The 15457-nt window shown below is 36.3% G+C and overlaps 1 protein-coding gene across 7 annotated transcripts in view; it reads left to right on the top strand.

The window, feature by feature from the left end:
• The window catches only part of WRN (WRN RecQ like helicase), a 124091-nt gene that overhangs the window by 14983 nt on the left and 93651 nt on the right, over nt 1–15457 (top strand). For 6 of the 7 annotated variants that reach the window (XM_082444595.1, XM_082444594.1, XM_082444593.1 and 3 more), the window contains exons 2-3: nt 12069–12173; nt 12830–12942. In XM_082444595.1, the coding sequence (XP_082300721.1) occupies nt 12081–12173; nt 12830–12942 (206 nt within the window). In that variant the 5' untranslated portion in view covers nt 12069–12080. Of the gene's footprint in view, nt 1–12064; nt 12174–12829; nt 12943–15457 lie in introns of all 7 variants that reach the window. The other variant, XM_082444591.1, reaches the window with a different exon arrangement.

Genomic DNA, 15457 nt, shown 5'->3' with positions numbered 1-15457 from the left:
GTATGAGTTGACATAGCAGACTCAGAAGCAGGGAGAAAAAGGAGATGTGCTCCAGTCTTAGGAGAATTCACTTCCTACTCCACTAATTAAGTAGATGCCCCAGACTACCACCCTGTCTCCTGTGGGCCTCTTGAAGGAAAATCCATTTGTTGGCATATTCCTACTCTTTCTCAACCACTCATTCAGTAGTGCACCTACAAAAATGTACCCAAGTATTTCACTCAAAGGATGATTTATGAAGGGGTATTGACTCTTAAAATTTCTAGGGATACTCACATCAGCTGCTAGTATTGATCTGTCTACAGCAGAGGTTAGAATTAAGAGGCCTGCAGGAAACTGGGTCTTGGAAGTTGATATCAGATGGAAGATTGCATAGTAACATCCAGTTCTTTTGAAAAATTGGAAGGTCTGGCAACACTGGGTCCATACTGACTGTTGGCAAGAGTTAACTGGAGGGAAGTTAGTGCCTTCCAATTTGTGCTGCAGCATAGTGACATGGGTTATAGGTAACGCAAGATTTTGATGGTTGCATATTTTTTATAATTTTCAGACATAAAAGCACTTTATAAGGCAAACATTCAAAGATTTATACTAGGTGAAATTATATTTGAACACTTTTTTTTTTTAAATACATTTATTTATTTTTGGCTGCATTGGGTCTTCGTTGCTGCACTCGAGCTTTCTCTAGTTGCGGCGAGCGGGGGCTACTCTTTGTTGTGGTGTGCGGGCTTCTCATTGCCGTGGCTTCCCTTGTTGCAGAGCACTGGCTCTAGGTGTGCGGGCTCAGTAGTTGTGGCTCGCAGGCTCTAGAGCACAGGCTCAGTAGTTGTGGCGCACAGGCTTAGTTGCTCTGCGGCATGTGGGATCTTCCTGGACCAGGGATCAAACCTGTGTCCCCTGCATTGGCAGGCGGATTCTTAAACACTGTGCCACCAGGGAAGTCCTGAACATTCTTTATGTAGATGCTTTTGTTAGCTACTTGAGTTCAATAACACGTACGGTTATGCATAGTAAACATGGTCAAAAAGAGTTGTGTTGTGGCTGTATCATGTAGTACTTCCTTCTGACTTTCCTGTTAAATAATTTCCTGTCTATTAATTACTTTAATTGGCTATGTGTATGTTATTTAATCATTGGGAAAGTTATGGGCGTTCTTTAAATTTTATTTGTCTTAATTTTCATAATTTTACTACTAGCATAGAAAAGAGCAGGATTATTAGCTAATTATTAGTGTATGATATTTAGTGTTCTCTAATAGATTACAATTAATTTTATTAATTTTCTTATTATTTAATTTTTAATTATTTATTCGGGCTTTTGATGTGACAATATTGCAAACCCTGATTTTGATAGAATTTCATAATGTTTGTTTTTAGAATTTAAAGAACTAGTGTTTATGTCTAAAAATGATTAATTGAACACATGCAACTCATTTGATTCAATAAGGAAATATAAAGCTTTGTAACTTCAGAAACTCATTTAAAAATATATTTGATTATCCTGAAGTATATTTTGTGTACTTTAAAATTTTTGATTATTAAATTAAATGAAAATTAAGTTATTTCAGTACCCTTAGTTTTTGTTTAGTCTCCTTAATTAAAAAAAAATTTTTTTGGATAGGATTTGTTTAGAAATATTCATGATGCAGACAGGCTAAACAATTGACAGAAAACTTTTCCCAAGGAATTAAAGACCTGTAGTATTTTAAGTACTTTATATTCTAATAGATTTAATTTCTATAGATATCTGCTTTCCCATTATGACGTCTAAGATAGTGATTAAAGCTGGAAAGTCATCCGATTCATGAGTTGAACATAATAGTTAAGTATTTAATCAATAATTAGGCAGTAAAGGATTATTTCAGAATTGGATTTTGTCTTCCCATAATTCTTCACTTTTCAGCCTAAATCAATTGAGGTAGGGATGTCAAACAAAACACTCTGGTACCTTTTCATAAAACATCTATTTTACTAAACAAAAGATCTGAACTTTTGAAAGCGTCTTTGAGCAAAAAATAAGAACGAATTTAAGAGGCTGATAAAGGAAATAATCAGATTGAGCTCAAGAAGCTGGTTACAGGATTGCACAATGAATAAAGCTCAGATTACCTCACTAGTGTGCTAAATCTGTTTTTTTCCCCCCCCCGCCTATGTGGAACACTATGTTTGGACCAGTGGGGCAAAGGAAGTGGAAGAGTTGCCATTTTTCAATTATTCTATTAGAAGTTATGTTGAAGATTTGTCAAGGACACAAAGACAACATTAATCCAGAAGATTAATGAAAAAAGTGTTCATCGCAGTTACGAATTCATAAATATTGGCAATGGTCCTCAGTTAGAAGGCTGTATAGAATCCTTGAAAAATGCCTGGAAGGACATTATTTGCTTGGTAAAGAAGTTCCAAAACCAACCGGGAATGAAAAATGAAGTGAAAAATGAATATTTTGAAACATATGAGATATTATGGAAACAGTGGAAATTTGGGACTGGTAATAACAGGAAGGTATAAAGGCTTTATGTTAAGTTTCAAGGTAAAAAACCGGATATTCCAAGTAATATGTTGACTTACTCATAGAGAAGCTCTTGTATATTAAAATTTGCCTGTAGTTCTGAATTCTACATTAAATGATGTCATAAAAATGGTGAATCTAATGAAATCCAAGCTGCTACAGTACCTTCTTTTCAGCTTTAGGTGAAGAAATCTGATTAGCTATTTCATTACTGAAGTGTGTTGACAGTCCAAAGGAAGATTTATAAGCTAAAGGGAAAATTTCAAATTATTCTATGTGAATGACTCTTACTTTGCAGATTTGTTGAAGTATAATAATTGGCTTCAAAAAATGGTATCCTTAACTGACATTTTGAGCACTTGAATTAACTTAATCAAAAGTGCAGTGATCGTGTGGAAAATATTAATATATTCACATGTACTGACAAAATTTATGGATACAGAGTAAAAATTCAGCTTTGTCAGAGTGAAGTTAAAATAATTTTAGAAGTGATTGTTTAATTGGTGTTATTTGAATTCTAAAGAAGGATTAATAATATTATTAGAGCAAAGCCAGTGTGTACCTGAGACAGAGCTTTTTAGCATTATATTGAAATACTTGGTATAAAAACATTCATTTTTGAAGCTTATTTACATCATCAGAAGAAATTAACGTATTTCTCAGTAGAAGAAAAGGAGAAGCATTAGATTTAAAGACTTTCAGCATCCTTGAAGTGCAATTTAAAGGATCGAATTGTTGGAATGCTGGTTAACAGTGAAAAAGGAGTCTTCAGTATATTGGAGCAAAGCCTCCTCTTTTGCCATTTGCTACCACTTGTGCTAACAATGCTTCTTTGTGATGGTTGCTCTACAGAATATTAAGAATATGTTGTTAAAAGGTCTTAATCAGGAATTGTGTGTAACCATTTTAAGCATAAAGCATAACATACAAAAGTTATTTCATCTAGGACTTCCCTGGTGGTGCAGTGGTTAAGAATCCGCCTGCTAATGCAGGGGATATGGGTTCGAGCCCTGGTGCGGGAAGATCCCACATGCTGCGGAGCAACTAAGCCCACGTGCCACAACTACTGAGGCTGAGCTCTAGAGCCGCAAGCCACAACTACTGAAGCCTGCGCACCTAGAGTCCGTGCTCTGCAACAAGAGAAGCCGCTGCAATGAGAAGCCCGCGCACCGCAACGAAGAGTAGCCCCCGCTCGCTGCAACTAGAGAAAGCCCGCGCGCAGCAACGAAGACCCAACGCAGCCAAAAATAAATAAATTAATTAATTAAAAAAAAAAGTTATTCCGTCTAAATGATTTCAAGTTTGTTTTTAAAAAGTTTGAAAATTTTAATTTTATAAAGAAGATGAAAGTTTCCCAAAATTTCATATTCGCACTCCCAGATCCCCTTCCCAGCATGCTGTAAAAATAGTTTCATTTTCTGAATGTGCCATGAACTTGAAGATGTTGTCAACTTCCGTATAAAACTTCATTTTTAAATGAAGCAGGCAATTGAGAGTCATCATGTATTTGAGTAAAATCAACAGATATCAAGCTTACTAAGCTGAACAGTTGACCCTTGATTAAAAAAGAATTTCTACACAAAAAAGAACTTAAAAGTCCCTGTAAGTGTTATCAGTGGAATCAATAGGAAATATATTAATCAAAGAACTGAAAACGGTGGAAAAGGAAAATTGGAGGATAAGAAAGGAACTAAAACATTATTTCCTCAATAAAATACTCAATAGAATTACTGTGGTAGAACAAATATGGCTGAAAATTAAATCGGTATTTGTTGAATGCACTGAACAACTCATTGGTCTTAGGAAGCCTACTTGATCTTTCCTGTCTTACAGGACTTCCAGAGGAGTTGTACTGATGGGCTCAGTGTGTTGGTGGGCTAGACCTTGAGATTACAACTGGGGAGATCTGTGAATAGAGATACTGCCTCCTAGTGCTTCAGTGGAAGACTTACAGTCTTTGTCCTCAGTTTGCAGCTTCCTGAGGGACCCTAAGAGCTGAGACTGCTGATGGTAAATAGAGTTATACGGGTAAAGTAAAATAACAATCCACCCAAGGAATCCAGCATAGGGGAAGGAAGACCAACAGAACATCCAAAATAGGAAGCTCCCATTGACACAGATCTTTGAAACAGTTAGACTATAACTTTTACGAAAGAAAGAAATTATAAGCACATTTAGGGAGACTCAACTAGAGTACAAAGAAACTTTCTGAAACTAACAATCGAGATCTCAACATTATAAAAATTCAGGAGGCAAATTGAAAAACGACTATGAAATGAAGTTGAGAATGTTGAGAATGAAATTAGCATCTTGGAAATCAAGTGGAAGAAGTCTCTTTGAAATACAGAACAAAATTAAAGAGGATGTCATCAGGTAGGAATAAGTAGACACCAGCAGAAGAAATTCGGGCAAGAAATTCACTGGAATGTGAATAAATGCTGTAGAAGGAAAAAAGGAATAGATTATGGCAATTAATAACTAAACTAGTAACAGGGGTATATTAGTTTGCTACAGCTGCCATAATTAAGTACCACAAACTAGAAGAGTCAACAGAAATTTATTGTTCTACAGTTGTGGAGGCTAGAAGTCCGAAATCACTTTGTTGGCAGAGTTGTTTTTTTTCCGAGGGCTGCGAGGGAAGGGCCTGTTTCTGGCCTGCCTTCGGGGCTTGTAGATGACTCTTTTCCATGTGTTTCTTCACATCATCCTCCAGCTACGCATGTCTTGTCTCTGTGTCCAAATTTCTCCTTGTTATAAAGACACCACTCATTTTGGATTAGGGACGACCCTAATGACCTCATTGAAATTTTGTTACCTCTGTAATGACTGTATCTCCAAACAAAGTCACACTGAGTTACTTGGAGATTAGGACTCCAACCTATCTTGTATTGGGGAGAGATACAATTCAACCTATAACAAGGGGAAAATTTTCTCATCTTAAGTAAAGACTTGGAAAGGAGTCTTTTCCAAGGACTCACTGATTCCAAGGAGAGTAAAGAGTGTACACTTAGGCTCATAAAAATATGAAAATCCTTAAACATCTTTAATGCTCCCAGATGGGAAAAATATTAGTCACAATTGAAGAAAGCATCAGAAAAACAATGGACTTCTTACTTGTGACATTAAAAGGCAGAAGACTGTAAGAGAACATCTACAAACTGCTGAGAGACTGTTATGTTCAGCTAACACATCATTCTCTTACCTCTTTGAAAAATAAATTTTCACATATGCAGGGGATCAGTGCTTATCACCTACATATTCTACTTGAGGAAAATAATTGAACAAAACCTCTGAACAAACAGTTGAATCAAAACAGAGATTCAAGGTTGACAAGATTAAGGGAAGAGGAAACTATAGTAAGCAATATATACATTTACATATATATTTAAATTTATATAAACATATTAAAATGGATGATGAAATTGGTAACATAAATGTTTAGAAAATAGTAAGGATTCTTGAAACAGAAGAGCAATACTAGAAAACAGGCTGTAGCCAAAACCGTATCAGCAAAAAAACAGTAGTTAGAAGGATGGGGAACTCAAAACATTCTAAGAGTTTGCCTTGCTGGGTAGAGGGACAGTGCAAACGTCAGGTCTTGGCGGGGAAGGGATATAGTTTTACTATTTTGCTGAGATAGTAGAGTAATAGGATGGAAAAAAAGTGAAATTTTAACACTGGCAATGGTAAAAAAGAGTTTGAATGGTAATTTCACACAGTTGGAAAAAATGGACAAAGAATAAGAGGAAACTGAAGAAAGGAAGGTAAATATTAATCAAAGTAAGATGAAAGGGAAAGCTCAAGTTCTTACACTAACTGTGAATGAGATGAATCTCCTTATTGAAAGAGATGTGTTCAAATTGGGCTGTTCAAAACCAAAACCAGAAAAATAAACCACAACAAAAATCCCAGGTGTATGTTGTTTAAAGCCAGCCTTTAAAAAAGTGATAAAAGTTGAAAAGTAGCAGGTAGTGGTGGATAGATACGTGAGATTATTCCAGGAAAGTCCAAACCAGAACAAATCAAAATATATTATTTATTTCAAAGAGGAGCTTATTATCCTTTAATGGCTCAAAGTGAAGCATTATGAAATGATAAGACTTGATTTTAGTAAAAGACGTGTCAACACTGTTCATACTCAACAACGTAACAGCTAAATACATAATTTAAAAATTCTATTATTCAATGACTTGGATCCCTCCCAAGAATAACCTTTATCTGATCAATGATTAAAATCCTCATGTAGGGACTTCCCTGGTGGTCCAGTGGTTAAGACTTCGCCTTCCAATGCAGGGGGTGCAGGTTTGATCCCTGGTTGAGGAGCTAAGATCCCACATGCCTAGGGGCCGGATGAACCAAAACATAAAACAGAAGCAATATTGTAAAAAATTCAGTAAGACTTTAAAATGGTCCACATCAAAAAAAAAAAATCTTAAAAAAAAGAAAAAGCTTTAAAAAAAAATCCTCATGTATGCTGAAGAATTTCCCTACTGCTACAACTTTACTTTTCTGTGTGCTTTTTATCTGTCCCAAGATCTAAGTAAATTTGACACAAATGTTAGGTTTGTAAACAATTTTACTTCCAAATTCTTTGCCTGGAGACATCTAGACAGAATTTTGTATGCAAAAAAGTATTTAGGTCTAAAAATTAGACTTTTTTAAATTTTATTTTATTTATTTATTTATGGCTGTATTGGGTCTTCGTTTCTGTGCGAGGGCTTTCTCTAGTTGCGGCAAGCGGGGGCCATTCTTCATCGCAGTGCGCGGGCCTCTCACTATCGCGGCCTCTCTTGTTACGGAGCACAGGCTCCAGACGCGCAGGCTCAGTAATTGTGGCTCACGGGCCCAGCTGCTCCGCGGCATGTGGGATCTTCCCAGACCAGGGCTCGAACCCGTGTCCCCTGCATTGGCAGGTAGATTCTTAACAACTGCACCACCAGGGAAGCCCCTAAAAATTAGACATTTTAAATTAAAATGATTTTAGCGTTATAGGTGGCTGCAGGGAGGAGTTATTGAAGTTTATTTCTGTTTTGGCAGTGTGAATGAATTACAGAATTCCAAGATTTTATAGTTGTTTTATAGAATTGTTTATTATTTTCAGAAAACTCAATTTTCTGGCAGTTTTGCAAATGATCTACTCTGCATGAAGCAAAAGCTTGTTTTCCAGTTTAATAAAAATGTGTTTTAAGGTTAAGAATAGACTCTCCTTTCCTGTGTGTGTGTGTCTGTGTCTGTGTGTGTATATGTATATACACATACTTTGGGATCAACTTTTGACTGTCAAGGGTTTTGGATTTGTGGCAAATATAAACTTATTAATAACCACTAACATTTGTAAAATGCGTTATAATGAATAAGGCATATATAGTTTATATATTTTATCTTATTACATATAATGCAGGTGGTAGCACTAACATTTGCGTTGTCAGTTCTGGTTCACTGAATCATAGATCTTCCCCAATGCCAAACTTTGCTAATGATTCAAAGAGCACCAAGTGCAGATGGAATATTCCTTTTTTTTTTTTTTTTTGGAGGAACCCCAAACTCTCACACACAGATTCCAAAAATGTCCTTTTCTTCTGCATTAGTACATGTTATGGTTTTGGATTAGCAGAATAGTTTTGAGCAATGTGTGCAAAAAAAAAAAAAAAAAACCGCAAAGGAAGTTTTCATTTTGAAACTCCTCTGTTTTATATTTTCTAAATTACACAGCTTACTGATGTTGACTTAAAAAATATGTACAACGTGAGAGTTGTGAATTAAGTTTTATTTGGGGCAAAATGAGGACTATAGCCTGGGAGACAGCATTTCAGATAGCTCTGAGAAACTGCTCCGAAGAGCTAAGGGGGAAGGTCAGTATATATGTGATTTTGGTGAAGGGGAAGTACATACAATCAAGCACATATTTTTTGCAGAAGGTTTTTGCTAGTCACGAGGAGCAGACGTCACCATGAAGGATTTTAGTGCTTTTCCAGATATGAGGAGATACAAGAGTTGGGCTCATAAAATCGTCTCCTGAAAATATCTAACTATCTGAAGACCAGTTTTTCCCAGAGCGCAGAGGGCCTCATTCCTGCTCTCCACCCTGAACTCCTTTCAGGGGGTGTTGAAAGTCAGCCGCTGCAGCAGCACATGGTTTAATCCTTGTACAGGTAGATGGCAAGTGCCAATGGCAAGTACCAATTGTAGTTGACAGGGCCCCCTCATGGTCATAAATTGGACCATGATTTGGGAGGCATTTCATGACCATTTTGTCCTGTGGTGCTAGGAAGGCTCATTCCTAGGTCTGGCGAAAATTTCGCTGATAGGCCACTCAGTCTGCTATTACTGGACTAGGTCTGATTAACAATAGTCAAAGGACCACCTGTCTTACTAGTCTGTTATGGTCCAGAAAAAAATTCCGCCTTGTTGCATCATCTTCCCATATCTAGAGTTGCACTATTACAATTATTGATCTCATATAAAACTATGTATTTTTGTTGGAGGCTCAGTCACACATTTGGTAATGCAAGGAACAGCAATCTTGTAAAACAGGCAAAATACAAACAACATAGCTAGCAGTATTATTAAAGTCGTAAGTAAGAATTTTTTTTAAATTAATTAGTTTACTTTTGGCTGCGTTGGGTCTTCATTGCAGTGCGCGGGCTTTCTCTAGTTGCGGCGAGCGGGGGTGGGGGGGTGGATTCTCACTGCGGTGGCTTCTCGTTGCGGAGCATGGGCTCTAGGCGCACGGGCTTCAGTAGTTGTGGCTCACGGGCTCTAGAGCGCAGGCTCAGTAGTTGTGGCTTGCGGGCTCTAGAGCGCAGGCTCAGTAGCTGTGGCTCGCGGGCTCTAGAGCGCAGGCTCTAGGTTAGTTGCTCTGTGGCTTGTGGGATCTTCCCAGACCAGGGCTCGAACCCGTGTCCCTGCGTTGGCAGGCGGATTCTTAACCACTGCGCCACCAGGGAAGCCCCTGGATTGATTTTTAAAATTAACATAGGATCATGCCCATGATAGGAAAACATTTGATTCATATGCAAAGGTCCAAGAAGTCTAGAAAAGGATCATACAAGCCAGGTCCAGGATCTTGGGCTAACTGTCTACTTTTGATGTCTTCTTCCTCTCATCCTGGTGTGCGTGTAGTTTCTCCTCCGAGCATTGTTTTAAGGTGATTTTGAGGTCAGCCATAATCTCTATAGGCGAGTCCAGTGTAGGGACCCTTTGTAAGTGGGAATTAATCCGAATCAGTTCTTTTCAGTTTCAGTGTGCATGAGCTAGTTAAGAGTCCCTGATAAGAGTCCTTCTGTCTAGGTTGGAGATAGTCCTTTAAATTATGTCTTTTCCAGTATGCATAATCCCCTGGTTGCAGGTCGTGGGGCATCTGATCTTCATCCAAAAGATTACTGAGATAAGCTTCAAAACCAAACTTAAGAGTGCCCTTTTAATAATTTAATTAAACTTTGCATTAATATAACCTAACAGCAAGGAACTATCTAGGAAGTGAGTCTTAGTAAATACAGACCTCCATTAACAAAACTGGGATTTCTGGGATTTAATATTCATTGAAACATAATCTGTTTTCTTTCTAAAATTACCCTCATTTCTTCCAAATATAACCAAATTAAGACCAATTTGTTTGCAAAATAAGTCTGGTCTCAATAAACTTGGCCTGATGATTAATATAACTATAATTGATCATATAGACTTTTTTGCTTTGATGAAACTTTTATAAGGAGTCTCAAACTGCACTTTTAAAAGACCTCTCAGGGCTAGGGAAGTCATGACAATGGCTTATCACAGATTTCGCCTGACAGATCTAGGTGAATTCCTCCCTTTTCAAGGTCCCCCAAATACCTTGAGATTTCTGTCTCAACTCTCATGTTGTGCATTTTTTTTAAGTCTATACTGACTACCCCCCATTTTCCAGACATAATTAATAAAGCCAGAATTCCAGGCTTATTTAGGATAAGCAGCCTAGATAGGTTAGTTATATCTGGCTAACATTTTCTCGATAGATACTCTGGTATTTTTCTGCTAGTGGATACCATTGATAGATTTACAAGGCTACCATCCAGTTTGAGGTCATTAGCACATTTGATGGTTGAGGTCTTTCATTCCTTCTTCCCCAGTAGGGCCAGTGAGTTCCCCTTTCCTGCTGTTAATCCTTTCCTTCCCAGTGCATAAGAATGATGGAGTTTGTTCTGTATGGAAAATTTGTTTGCCAAAGTAATCTTTAAAAATTTTCTTTCATACATTATTAGTGTTCTTAGTTTTGGGGGTTTATGCCTGGGAAAATGAGCACTTAAATGGATACTTTATGGATATTGTTTAATTTTTTCAGAATTTGTATTGCTAAATATCAGTAGGGGGACTTCCCTGGTGGCACAGTGGTTAAGAATCCACCTGCTAATGCAGGGGACAGGGGTTCTATCCCTGGTCCGGGAAGATCCCACATGCCGCGGAGCAACTAAGCCCATGTGCCACAACGACTGAGCCCATGTGCCACAACTACTGAAGTCTGTGCGCCTAGAGCCCGTGCTCCGCAACAAGAGAAGCCACCGCGATAAGATGCCCGCGCACTGCAGTGAAGAGTAGCCCCCACTCACCGCAACTAGAGAAAGCCCGCGCACAGCAACAAAGACCCAACACAGCCTAAATAAATAAATAAATGAAAAAAAAATCAGTAGGGATAACAGGCTATCCCATAATCATAAATAGTTGCTTTGATTATTTCATATTGACATTGTTTCATCATAAGAATCTTCAGGTGTATACTAAAAACTGCTGTGCCTTTACTAGAAATCTGAGATAACGGGAACTAAGGTTGGGGTTTGAAGAATTTTATTAAGAACTTAAGGCCACTTCAGTTTAGTGTGTTAAGTCACATGAGGATATGGATCTGTTTTATCTTTAACAGAAAGAGTATGTCATGGTTTTCCTATTAATTGTATTTTCTACAACCATTCTTGAAGTGTGGTTTATATTGAGTAGAGCCCTCAAAGCTTGTAACAGATTTTTAAAAAATATTCTCAATGAAACTCTTATTCTTAGGGAGACTGGTTCACTTGTTAGGCCAAGAGTGTAATTAAAAACCCTTAATATAGAAAAGCTTATCTATCTCAAAATTCTCTTCAGGTAGACTTGTGAACAGTTTAACGGTTTGCTGAGTTTACTTAGATCTTAGGAAAGATGATAAGAAAATTAAAGTTGTCAAAAAATTTGTAGCAGTTTATACACCCAGATATTCTCATTGTAAATGAGATAAAGATTATTTTTTAAAAGGATCAAAGTCAGAGAATAATAAAATTTTGAAACTGCTAGAACCTTAGAACTCAATTAAACTGGCTCAATTATTTTGAAAAGAAGAAATACTAAATGTATGGTCATTAGAGCTAGCATGTTGTATGTTTCTTTTTCTTTTGCGATTCCAGCTCTTATAACCTATATTTGGGCCTAGATGCCGTAACTTAATTTAAACATGTATATTTGGATCCTCAATCATATTGATAGGTCTATCTCTGAGTTTTCTTACAAAGACTGTATTTATTCACAAAGTAATGTTTTTTGGATTTTGCAACTAGAACCTTTTAAAGATGAATGAACAAACATTGGAAACAACACAGCAGCGGAAACTTCCTGAATGGATGTCTACGCAGAAGAAGACATATAGTGTAGAAGAAAGAAAGGTATGCCGTTCATTGATTATTCTTTAAGATGGAAAATTTAATGTGCATTTGACTGTAAAATGAGTCAATCCTAACTTGTAAACTTCAAGCCATTATTTACGTTTAGAGTTGCTGTTGTGTGAATGAACCAGAATCTAGTCATTGAATGGATGAATGGGATTAAATTTTAACTGGGTTTACAAAAATGAGAATTCTTACTCTATACTTTCCCTTTTTATCTGGTTTACATGGTTGACCTTGCCAGTTTGTTCCAATTCAGATAATAGTTTAGACAGTATTTATTTTGGTGAATTTTTATGGTTAAGTGAGTTTTAAGTCTTCATAGATTTAAGCTCCATCAACCAGTCTTCAGCATTTTATGGCAACATTATTGCATGTAGAATACTAATATAATTGAAGAAAAAATTTAATAAAATAAATGCTTTTATGAAAATAGGATTAGAAGTTTGCAAATAAATTTGTTAGAAAAATAATTTTACAGTGGGTAGCTTTATCTTTGTTAAATTGTCCGTATGACTTCATTAATCTATAAAGCATTAGTTGATAAAACTTAGAACTATAATTTGAATGCCTCAGTGAACTTTATTATTTCAGTGAATATTTATTATTTAATGTGAATTTTATTTGTGCCTTTTCGGAATTTTGTTTAACTCAAGGCATCTGTTCAGAAGAGTGTTTTGGAAGATGACCTCCCCTTCTTAGAATTCCCTGGATCCATTGTGTACAGTTATGAAGCTAATGATTGTTCTTTCCTATCAGAAGATATTAGGTAAAGATTTAAATTTCCTACTTTCATTTGAATTTGGACCCTTAGAATGTAACTATTATGGTAATATTTATATGTGTATTGAGTTTTACAGTTGAGGTGTGTTCAGTACGTAATTACTTATACATGTAAAATATCACTGATAAGTTCTAATTCTGCTTTTTAAATAAAAACTTAAAATCACTGAATTAAATTTGTAATGTACCTGTTTGTTCATTCATAAGCCTTTCTATTACTCTAGCTAATTTTTTTGACTTTTCAGTACTTACGATGTTATATATAGAACACACCAGTTTAGGAAAAACATGCAAAAATTCTTCAACCTCTAAAACGCCCCTTTCTATTTCATTAAAAATACCAACATAGTAATATTGAATAGTGATTGTGATTGTCTCTGTTGCATTTAGTTAGCAACAATTATAGCAAATGATCCTTAAAAAGAACATTAAAAATGACTTAGTATTTTTTAAATTGTCTGGTTAAATTAGTACTCTGCAATAATGCAGTCTAAGGCTCTTGAAGCATTTTACAAGGAGAAATAGGGAATTCATTCAGATCTTTGAAGTTATTATACCTGTCCTTTTTTTTTTTTTTTTTTAAACTGTTACACATTGGCTTAGAAGAAGCAGAGGTAAGTTAAGCTATTTATTAATGGTCTCCTGGTAGATGTATTCTAGAAATAGCATTCAGGTGTCCTCACTCCCACTATAGTTATCTGGCTACTTTTGGGACTCATTAAATAGAACTAAATTGTCTCACAGAGAAGGTAAAATCTGTTATTTATGATTATGTATTAACTCTACCATCTTACCTTTGACAATGCTATAGTATGTCCTATCTGAAGGCAGTAAGCGTGTTTTGAAGAGTGTAGTTCTGATGAATTGTATGTTTTATGGAAGGCAGGCAAGTTTTTTTAATTTTCACCTCCTTTGGTTACTTTAAAGATTTTTGCTATTCCAGGTTTTCAGCAATTAGATTATGATGTGCCTTTGTGTAGTGTGGTTTGTGTTTATCTTGCTTGGGGGTTCAGTGAGCTTTTTGGATCTGTGGGTTTATAGTTTCATCATATTTGAATAATTTCTTCAAATGTGTTTTTTCTCACATCCTGTTGTTCTCCTCTTTTGCCACTCTCAATGCAGATAGGTTAGATTGCTTGATACTGTGTTGTTGGTCACGAGGCGCTTTCAGCGTTTAAAATTTTTTCTTTCATTCTTTTTTCTCTCTGTGCTTCAGTTTGAATAGTTTCTTTGGCTCTGTCTGCAAGTTCACTTATTTATTTTTTTTATTCTGTAGTGTCTGTTCTGCTGTTATCCCATCCTGTGAATTTTAAATTTTGTTGTATTTTTCATCTCTAGAAGTTCCATTTGTTTCTTTTTAAAAATATCTTCTAGTTTGGCTCTTACCATATTCATGTTTTCTTTTAAATCTTTGAACATGTTCAGCATGTTTATAATAGCTGTTTTAATATCCTCTTCTGTTAATTCCACTATACTAGTTATTTTTCCTGTTAAATGATTTTTATCCTGCTTATGAGTCATGTTTTCCTGTTTTTTTTCCCGTGGCTGACAATTTTTGATTGGATGTTGTGATTTTACCTTGTTGAATGTTAGATTTTATTGTCTTTCTTGAAGGAAAGGAGCTTTGCTCTGTCAGGCAGTTAAGTTACCTGAAGATCAGACTTACATTTTGAGGCTTATTTTTAAGCTTTTTTAGGGCATATCTACGGTAGCCTTTATTCTGGACATGATTTAGCCCTGTAATGGGTGTGACCTTTCTGGAGTCTTTGTTGACTGCCCCAGGTGATCAAAAAGAATCTACTCCAACTTTTCAGAACTTTAATGCCTCTTACCTCTATGTAAGCCCTAGGAGCTGTCCAGCTTACAGTTCCTTGGTTTTTCTTTGTCTAGCCTCGTAGTGTCACTGCATGCTTGCACGTCCTTTCCTGCCTAGCTCCCTCCTCCCCAGGACTCTACCCACAACTTATAGCTGCCTCCTCTTCTCTGGCTCTGAGCTCTGTCTCCCAATTCAGTGCTCTGCTTTGGACTCTCTTCCCCTGTTCTGTTATCTGGAATGTTCCAGGCAGAAAGCTGGGGCAGCAGTAGGCCTTACCATTTATTCCTTCCCTCAGAGAGCATAGTCCTGTACTGCCCATTGTCTAGTGTCTGAAAACTGCTGTTTATATATTTTGTCCAATTTTCTATTTGTTCATGAAAGAAAGTTATGACTGATCAGTGTTATTTCATCTTAGCCCAAAGCAGAGGTTGAGTTTAAAAAAATTTTTAAAGTATATTTTTCACTTTTAAAAATTGTGAAATAGTCATATATAAATAATAATATAACAAGCACCCATATTCCTTCCACTAGCTTTATCAAATCTTAATATTAATTTTCTTCAAATCTTTATTAAGACATGAAACAATAAAATACAACTGAAGCCCGTGTATGCCCTTTCTGATTCCCTCCTCTGCAGTCCTCTGAGAGAACTTCTGTCACTAGTTCAGTGTTTAGCATTCCCTCA

The sequence above is a fragment of the Balaenoptera physalus genome (assembly GCF_965194825.1).
Source record: "Balaenoptera physalus genome assembly, chromosome: 21".
Classification (NCBI taxonomy): Eukaryota; Metazoa; Chordata; class Mammalia; order Artiodactyla; family Balaenopteridae; genus Balaenoptera; species Balaenoptera physalus.
This window is presented reverse-complemented; position numbering and strand designations above follow the sequence as displayed.